This window comes from Myotis lucifugus, unplaced genomic scaffold (genome assembly GCF_000147115.1).
Source record: "Myotis lucifugus unplaced genomic scaffold, Myoluc2.0 scaffold_511, whole genome shotgun sequence".
In the NCBI taxonomy this organism is placed as follows: Eukaryota; Metazoa; Chordata; class Mammalia; order Chiroptera; family Vespertilionidae; genus Myotis; species Myotis lucifugus.
Genome location: NW_005871559.1, coordinates 82,640 through 91,959, shown reverse-complemented (window position 1 = coordinate 91,959; position 9,320 = coordinate 82,640). Strand labels below are relative to the sequence as shown.

General features: G+C 38.4%; 1 protein-coding gene across 1 annotated transcript in view; it reads left to right on the top strand.

Annotated features, from left to right (window-relative positions):
* The window catches only part of DENR (density regulated re-initiation and release factor), a 10,964-nt gene extending 2,582 nt beyond the window's left edge, over nucleotides 1-8,382 (top strand). The window contains exons 3-8 of the mRNA XM_006103819.3: nucleotides 1,347-1,366; nucleotides 2,054-2,138; nucleotides 3,053-3,136; nucleotides 5,962-6,078; nucleotides 7,837-7,976; nucleotides 8,081-8,382. Coding sequence (XP_006103881.1) covers nucleotides 1,347-1,366; nucleotides 2,054-2,138; nucleotides 3,053-3,136; nucleotides 5,962-6,078; nucleotides 7,837-7,976; nucleotides 8,081-8,125 — 491 coding nt within the window. The 3' untranslated portion in view covers nucleotides 8,126-8,382. The remainder of the gene's footprint in view (nucleotides 1-1,346; nucleotides 1,367-2,053; nucleotides 2,139-3,052; nucleotides 3,137-5,961; nucleotides 6,079-7,836; nucleotides 7,977-8,080) is intronic.
* Nucleotides 8,383-9,320: the final 938 nt, after the last annotated feature.

The following is a 9,320-nucleotide window of genomic DNA, read 5'->3' as shown; positions in this document are numbered from 1 at the left end:
TGGAAGATCATCCGCTGTTCGGCCATCTGGTTGATTTGCATATTACCCTTTTATTATTATAGATAGTGCCTGGTGGGTGTGGTTCAGTGGTAGAGCGTCAACCTATGAACCAGGAGGTCATGGTTCGATTGCCGGTCAGGGTTTCGGGCTCCCGGTGGTGGGTGTGCAGGAGGCAGCCAATCAGTGATTCTCTCTCATCATTGATGTTTCTCTGTCTCCCTCTCTCTTCCTCTCTCTGACATCAATAAAAACATTTAAAAAATACCTTTGATAGTAATTTAAAATTAGTGTAAAATACCTCAATAAGAGACTAGGCAGGGGAACTTCTTGTAGTGTTGGCTGAGTTTTGTTATATATGCGTTTTACTGGGTTATATTGTTTGACTTTAGAGTCATGGCCAGAGTTTGCATCCTGACTCCAGCATTACCAGCTACCTGACCTTGGGCAAGTTAACAAACTTCACTGAGGGCTAGAGGCTTATTTCTTGAGGCCTATAAAATAAGTCAGATGATTCGTATCAAGCTTCTGGCACAGCAACTAAGACAAGAATGTATGTACGCCCTAACGGGTTTGGCTCAGTGGATAGAGCGTTGGCCCTCAGACTGAAGGGTCCCAGGTTCGATTCCGGTCAAGGGCAATACCTTGGTTGTGGGCACATCCCCAGTGGCGGGTGTGCAGGAGGCAGCTGATCGATGTTTCTCTCTCATCGATGTTTCTGACTCTCTATCCCTCTTCCTATCTCTCTGTAAAAAATCATTAAAATATATTAAAAAAAGAATGTATTACGATAAATGCTAACTATTATTATTATTATTAGAAAAGTATACTAGTGTACTTAAGAGCTATTCTTTATATCCTGTTTCATCAAATCTGGAATTCTTTATTTTATAAGATGTACCATTATTTTAGGTTCCACAAAGAAAGAAAAAATGGTCAGATTGACATAGCATAATTATAAGATCATCCCTATATAATGTCAGGTTGTTCACTTAGTGGTGTGACATTTGAAAGTGACTGTGAGATTTTTGCCTTGAAAAGTTAGCTTACTAATAAGTGATTTGTAGAGGGAAATTGATTTTATTTTTTATTTTTAGTAATAGGAAAAGGAAAAAGTATATTGCAAAGAAATGGTAGCAAAGTGCCACTGAAGTTTATAAGTGTGATATTAACCATGTGCCTTTTGCCTCAAACAAGCAAGGCATGATGGTAGCATTTGAAAAGTAATACAGAAAAAATATAGGAAAAAGTACAAATGAGGCATTTTGTCAATTTTAAATTAAAGTTATGATGAGTGCTATGTGTGTGTGTATTTAAATTTCTAAATCTTTTTCTCTCCATTTCCCCAGTGTGTTCATTACCAACAGAGGTAAGTTCTTTTAAAATTCTTTTAATTTCTGCATTTGAGATCATTGATTTTACAGCTATCTTGAGAACTTTTTTCTTATTTTTCATTTTCTATCATTTAGTAGTAGATTTTCAACCTTTTAATAGACAAACTTGGTTTAGAATAATTTTATGGAATTACAAATTAATCTTTAGATTTTGAGTCTCATGTGTACATCTTTTGCACTTAGCCATACAGTTTGGGGTTTTGCATGGCACTCATGAATAGTCAGTCAGCTAATAAAACAAGAGTAACTTTAAAGCCAAAATTTGACATGCAAGCAGAGGAAAGCATGAATTATGTGTAAGACTTCTGTTAATAAGCTTCTAAGTCAGGCTCTGTGGGCAAGCCATGAAAATAATGAGGCACCCATGTGCCCAGAGCAAGAAGTAGATGTACTTGTTTTTGTCTGTTCCCTTTCTAATGGCCCTTCTGTTTGATGGAAAAGAAATAAATTACTACAATGAGGAGCTGCCTAATTTCTTTTTATTTCTGATTTCTTATGGGGCGTTTCCTGTTGAATATTGATTTCCTGTGGATAAGACAGCAGGTGGAAGTAGTTAGTTTTATCATTCTTTATGTAGCAAGTACTGGGAATGCTTTTAAATGAAAATATATTGGTTGACTGAAAATGTTTTGTTGTAACTCTGTTTATTCTTTCCCCCCCAGTACTGTGAATATATGCCTGATGTTGCTAAATGTAGACAGTGGTTAGAGAAGAATTTTCCAAATGAGTTCGCAAAACTTACAGTAGGTATGAACATTTTTTTTCTTTCATCAAAACTTGTATACCCAAAACAAATGCACATAAGGTATTATTTTAAAGATACGAAAAGTCTTCTTTTAGTAGGATAATTACAGAATTATAACCTATACCTATGAACTTTAAAACTCTCTTAAGTTCTTGGGTTGAAATTCCTTATATCAAATCACACACTGCTTCATGTGTCTTCTCTCTCTGAGACAGGGTATGTTAAAAATATCACCTTTTTTATATAAAGAAGAGTAAATGATTTAGGGGCAAATATTTATTCACTCAGTCATTTAACAAATTATTTCTTGTGAGCATACTATATGCTACACCCTGTTTCAAATGATGAGGATAAAGCAGCAAACAAAAGATGTGTTTGGAAATTATATTCTCTAAGGGGAGACAAATAAAATAAGTAAAATGAGACAAATGACATAATTATGTTAAGTAGTGATAAACACGGAACAGGGAGATAATAATTATTGGGGAAGGCCCTGGCTGATGTGAGTCAGTGGTTAGAGCATCGACCTGTGCACTGAAGAGTCTCTAGTTCGATCCTGGTCAAGGGCATGTACCTGGGCTGCAGGTTCGATCCCCAGTCCTGGTCAGGCCATGTGAGAGGTAACCAATCGATGTGACTCTCTCACATCAATGTCTCTCTCTCTCTCTCTCTCTCTCTCTCTCTCTCTCTCTCTCTCTCGCCATCTCTCCCCTCTTCCCCTTCCCTCCCTCCTACTTTCTCTAAAAATCAATGGAAAAAATATCCTCGGGTGAGGCTTAACAAAAATAAAATAATAGTCACGCTCAATTGTTGTAAAATTGCTTATTTTTGTATGGGGTTGCTCAAAGGTGATTTGATTTTTTTACATTAGTAGGAAGTGATGTTAATGCTTTTGAATTTTCATTTTTACATCTAGAAAATTCACCCAAACAAGAAGCTGGAATTAGTGAGGGTCAAGGACCAGCAGGAGAAGAGGAAGAAAAGAAAAAACAAAAGAGAGGTGAGACCTAACTCCACGATTTGATGGACACAAACTTACCTTCCCTCTGCCAGTAGAAATCAGTGATGAAAGCATTTCCAACATCAATAACGCCTGCCTGTTATTGTAATTCATGAATATCATTCAGAGGGGTACAGAATCTTGTTTTCAGGGGGGAGTTGGATCCGGAATGATTTGTTGCTTTATCACCAAATTAAAGAAAACATGCTTTATTTGCCGTATAAATATGTAAAAAGCAACCAGCCAACTTGATGATGTGAAAACTTTGTTGCCTTATTAAACTATCTGTGTATTCTATTTAATTAGAGCGAGGACATTTATATAAATTTTTTCTTATTCTGACAGCTCAGTTGACATTTTTTTTACTGATGTTGCATATACCTGTCTGTCTCTCCTCTGGATCCTGTCCCTTCCTGTTTCTTCTTCCTTAATTATTCTCCCTGTGACTAAAATTAGCCTATAGATATTTTTAGGACTTTGCATCTTTTCAAAAAATTTCCAAAGAGCCCATGTCTTTCTTTGCCTTATCCCCCTGCTTCCCTTCTTAGCCATTCGCTTCCTGTTCACTGCCCAGTCTGTCCTAACCTAACTTTCACGCCACTGAAACCCTCTAATAAGGGTCAGTAATTGCTAAATAATAAGAGCATTTGAGGACTCCTTTCTGGAAGTGCTGTACTTCCTTGGTTTCTGTGACGTTCTTTTTCATCCTATCACTCTTCCTCGGTCTTCTGTGCAGACTTCTCCCTTCTGTCCCTCAGAAGTTGATGTTTCCCTGGATTCTGTCTTCTGCCCTCTGACCTTTCATTCTGCTTGTTCTCCTAGGGCCGTGGTCGGCAAACTGCGGCTCGCGAACCACATGCGGCTCTTTGGCCCCTTGAGTGTGGCTCTTCCACAAAATACCATGTGTGGGCGCGCGTACAATGCGATTGAAACTTCGTGGCCCATGCACAGAAGTCGGTTTTCGGCCTGGGCGAGTCTATTTTGAAGAAGTACTGTTGATATTTGGCTCTGTTGACTAATGAGTTTGCCGACCACTGTCCTAGGGTGACTCTTCGACGTTCGTAACTTGGACACTTAGAAGTCCCCAGTCTGTATCTCTGGTCCTGGCCCATGTCTCTACATGGGGAATGTGCATGGTGCCATAGGCGCCTCAGATGTAGGATTTCCACAGTAAACTTTCTAAGTCCCAAATCTGTGTCTTTTGTTTCCCCTATTTTGGTTAATGACAGCACAGTTTATCCAGTCATCTGAGCCAGAAATCTGAGACCCATCTTAGGTTCTCTCGTTTTGTCCCTTTAGTCAGTTCTAAATTCTGTTACATTTCTCTCTTACTTACTGTCTTTATCCTGTGCCTAGTGGCCGTTGCTATTGCCATTGCTTTGGTTTAGATTTTGATTAATTTCTACCTGAACTAATGCAGGCTCCGTGGCCTCCCAATCAGCCTAACTCTTCACAGACCCACCCTCCACACTGTAGGGTGATCTTGACAAAACATAAATCTGGTCATCTCACTCCTGCACATTCAGTGGCTTATCTCCTTCTTCAATGTAAAATCAAATTACAAGCTTGATGTACTGTTCCTTTAATGACTGATACAGAATTTTTTGCTTTTCTGGCTTTATCTGCATATCCATAGTGTGCTTCATCAAGACAGGTGTAGCTCTCAGATATAATGCCTTTTCTTATCTCTGAACTCGTTCCTTTTCCTGGAATGTCCTTTCTTAAACCTCTCCAGCCAGGACAATTCCTTATTCTGCAGGAGCTTAGATGCCACTTCCACTAGGAAATCCATTCTGTCCTTCAGAAGCAGGGTTAGCCGCTCCTCTTCGAAGCTGTGGTAGTGTCGTATTTATGGATCCTATCTAATAATAAAAGCATAATATGCTAATTAGACTGGACATCCTCCTGGACGACTTTCCGGACGAAGCCAGGGCTGCAAGGGAAGCCTGGGTCCCGGGTGCCTGCCGGCGGCTGGAGGGAAGCCGGTGCTGGCAGCCGGGGAAGGAAGGCCTACTCCTGCATGAATTTTGTGCATTGGCCTCTAGGTATAGTATACTAGAGGTCTGGTAGGGTAGGGTCCCTAGGCCTGGCCGGCCATCAGGGCTGATTGGGCCTTCCTTTCCTTGGCTGCCAGCTGCAGGCTGGGGCCTTTCATCGTTCCATTCTGCCCCCTGGTGGTCAGCGCATGTCATAGCAGTGGTCAAACTCCCAGTGGGTGTAACTCCTGGTCAGTCGAACTCCTTAGGGGACAATTTGCATATTAGCCTTTTATTATATAGGATTATTATATAGGATTATATAGAATAGCAGGTTGCTGTAAAGATTTAACATTTCTATTTTTATGTATTTTTTTTATTGATTTCTGAGAGGAAGGGAGAGGGAGCGATAGAAACATCAATGATGAGAGGGAATCATTGATTGGCTGCCTCCTGCATGTCCCACGCTGGGGATCGAGCCCAAAACCCAGGCATGTGTCCTGACCCGGAATTGAACCATGACCTCCTGGTTCATAGGTCGACACTCAACCACTGAGCCATGCTGACTGGACTAGATTTAACTTTTCTTGTTGCACTTGACTAGACTTGAGAATCCTTGAAGGGGCTGTGTTCTGTTCGTTTTGTGTCCTTAGTTCAGTGCTTGGCACATATTACTTAAATATCTATTGAATGAATACTCATGCATGTGTTCATTAATTTTGTATTAGAACAAGCAACTGTAGAAATAAAATTTGGTACCTTTTGAAAGTTAACAACTTTAAAGACAGTATTCTCTAACTATGTTGAAAGTGAAACAACTAATGCTAAGTTCTTCCTTAATAAATAAAGGTGGAAGGGGTCAAATAAAACAAAAAAAGAAGACCGTACCACAAAAGGTTACGATAGCCAAAATTCCCAGAGCAAAGAAGAAATACGTAACAAGAGTGTGTGGCCTTGCAACTTTTGGTGAGTTTAATCTTAAGTGTGTTTTTTGTTTTGTTTTGTTTTGTTTCATTTATTTTAATTAGCCAATTTAAACCAATCTGATACAAGGTTTATTTTTTAACTTCACTTGTCCTAGGTCAGTGGTCGGCAAACTGCGGCTCGCGAGCCACATGCGGCTCTTTGGCCCCTTGAGTGTGGCTCTTCCTAAGCCTTAGGAGTACCCTAATTAAGTTAATAACAATGTACCTACCTGTATAGTTTAAGTTTAAAAAATTTGGCTCTCAAAAGAAATTTCATTCGTTGTACTGTTATTTGGCTCTGTTGACTAATGAGTTTGCTGACCACTTTCCTAGGTTATAGAAAGTAAATGACATTAATTAAATTTCTGCTATTAGTCTTTGAATAACCTTACATTAGCTTTGTTTACGGAGGCAAAAATACAAATTACTTACTTTTCTTCTTGAGACCTAATATATTGACTTCTAATTACAGTTTTCCATGTGTTTGAAAGGAAACCTCTTTTTATTTCCTTCCAGAGCAATTATTAGGACACACAGAGTTTCTTTTAAAAGACAATTTTCTTTCTTTTTTTACACCAAGCAACAAATGTAACAAACAGTTGCTTTTTGATCTTAAGTGTGTTTAAAGCATGTGAACTCTCTCTATATTTCTCTTTCTAAAAATCTGGAATCATAAAAATTTCATGGGTCTGTTTTTGCTAAGAAGATACAGGATAAGATTCTGCATTTGTTACTATAGCTTCAAAATCAAATTTGGAAGACATTTTAATATCTTTTGCAGAGAGAACTGGTTTAACTTTTTCCTCTCCAGAATTCCTGCATGGGCACATTTTATGTAGAATGAAGAGGGCAAGGACAGGGTTCCTTTTGACGCCCACCAGTGAGTGCTGCTCCTTTGGCCCTGTAACTTGGAGGGTTGCAAAATGACTCGTCCCCTCTGGGAATAACAATAGAGGGTGAGGGAAGGTGGTGGTGGCAGAAGGTCCTGCGGGGAGGCCTTGAATGAATAGTGAAACTGGGGTGAAACTGCAAATCAAGGTCCCTTAGTGTGACAACACAGATTGGAAAACAATCACTGGACCACATTACAAATATTAGCTTTATTTCTCTGCTGTAAATTATCTTTTTTTTTTTTTTTAAAGAGATACAGAAGAACAAAGAAAGGGATAAACAAAAGAACTTCATTGTACTCAGAAGTGTATATGTAATGGAATTCATGTGTTCCTGGATTTATTTATTTATTTGTTTGTTTATTATTATTTTTTAAACCTTCACCCAAGGATATTTTTGCATTGATTTTTTTAGAGAGGGGGAAAGACAAAGAGAAGTATCTATGTGGGAGAAACACATTGATTGGTTGCCTTCTGCATGCGCCCTGACCAGGGCCCTGGCTGGGGAGGAGCCTGCAACCGAGGTACATGCCCTTGACTGGAATTGAACCCGGGACTTTGGTCCGCAGGCCTACACTCTATCCATTGAGCCAAACCAGCTAGGGTCCTGGATTTATTTTGATCTTACTATACGAGTCATGAATATTATGGGTGATGGTATTTTTATGTACTGAGGCTGTATGTTTACCTTGAATTGTTGCATTAAGACCACTGTCTGTGATGGTGATTATTGTTCTGAAAGGAATATGAAACCCATGAATGCAATCTGTTTTATGAATTTAAAATGCAGATTAAATTTCAAAATGGAAAAATGTCCTTGACACACAATTCTGATTATAGTTTTGTTGTTTCTTTTCTTAAAATAACAGAAATTGATCTTAAAGAAGCACAAAGATTTTTTGCTCAAAAATTCTCCTGTGGTGCCTCAGTGACAGGGGAGGATGAGATCATCATTCAGGGAGACTTTACAGACGACATCATTGATGTCATTCAGGAAAAATGGCCAGAGGTGAGTCTATGGACCATACACATCTGTAGAAATAAGTGATTATGGCAGGTTGCTTTCATGTTATTTTCTGTCACAACTCATGAGATGTAATTTGTGTTTTATAGGTGGATGATGATAGTATTGAAGATCTTGGAGAAGTGAAGAAGTGATTTTGAGAATTTGTCTGTATTTAATGGTCTGAACTGAGAGTTGGCCAAAGGGGGAGAGGCCTTTTGAAAAGAAAATATTTATCCTACAGTAAAACTGTGGACTACCCTCGCCCTTGGCATTTTCACTGTTCTGTACAAGGCTGCTTGTGTTTTGTTTTGTTTTTTTATTGCCAAAGTCCTATAAACAGGGGAGACTGTCATGCTTATGCATGAAATAGAATTTAGTCAAATAAAAATTTTTGGTCATTTGGTCCTGACTTCTCTTTCTGTCTTTTAAACTTTTTATTTTTGGAAAAACACTGTAGACTTTTTGTGGGAAGTTTATTTTGTGTATCATTTTCCAAATGGTCGTGATTTAATCTGGTTTAAAGAATTGTAATTGGGCTTCATCCCCAGGCATAATCACATCCTTGCTTCTTCGGTGTGAGAGTTCTGAGATGCCTGAGCATCTGATAGATTTGTGGTTGAATGGGCTTCATTGTTACCAACCAAGTCCACTTTGTGGGCCCATAAACATACTGCTGGTTGGAGTTGTTCAAGCTGCTCTGAATATTATTCATCAAGTATATGACAAGCCTTAAAACCATCTGCACTGTTTGACCTAGTAAACCACTTCTTTGACATTATCCTAAAGGTATGTCTTATGTTCATCAAGATGTTACTCCTACTATCAAAAAAATTGCAAATGATATAAATGAACAATTGGGAGATGGTTAAAGAAATGATGGTGCATTCATATAGTAGACTATTACACCTATATTTAAAATATTTTCCAAGAATACTTGGAAACATGTTTAATAATGTTAAGTAGGGGGCAGACCCCAAATCCGTTTCATACATTGTCATCGTTCTGAGTGGAAGGCCATTTACAGAGGCTGGGAGTTCTTGTTCTGGCTATCTGAGTGTAAAATCCTGCTAACCAGTTGCAGATATTATAAACCCGTGTTCAATATATTGTCTGGGAAATAGCAACTGAAACATGTTTTTCTCACAAGAGAAACACCATTATAATGAATGCACTAAACAAATTTAAACTTTGTTTTTATAAAGGTCTTAAGCCAGGTGCTACAAGTTGAAGACTGGTGGTATTTTAATTGCTATAGATTCTTTTAATAAATTTAGAACCTATTGTTTATTGCCATGCAAATTACAATCTTGAATGTTTTTATAAATAATTAAAATCTTAGAATGTGTA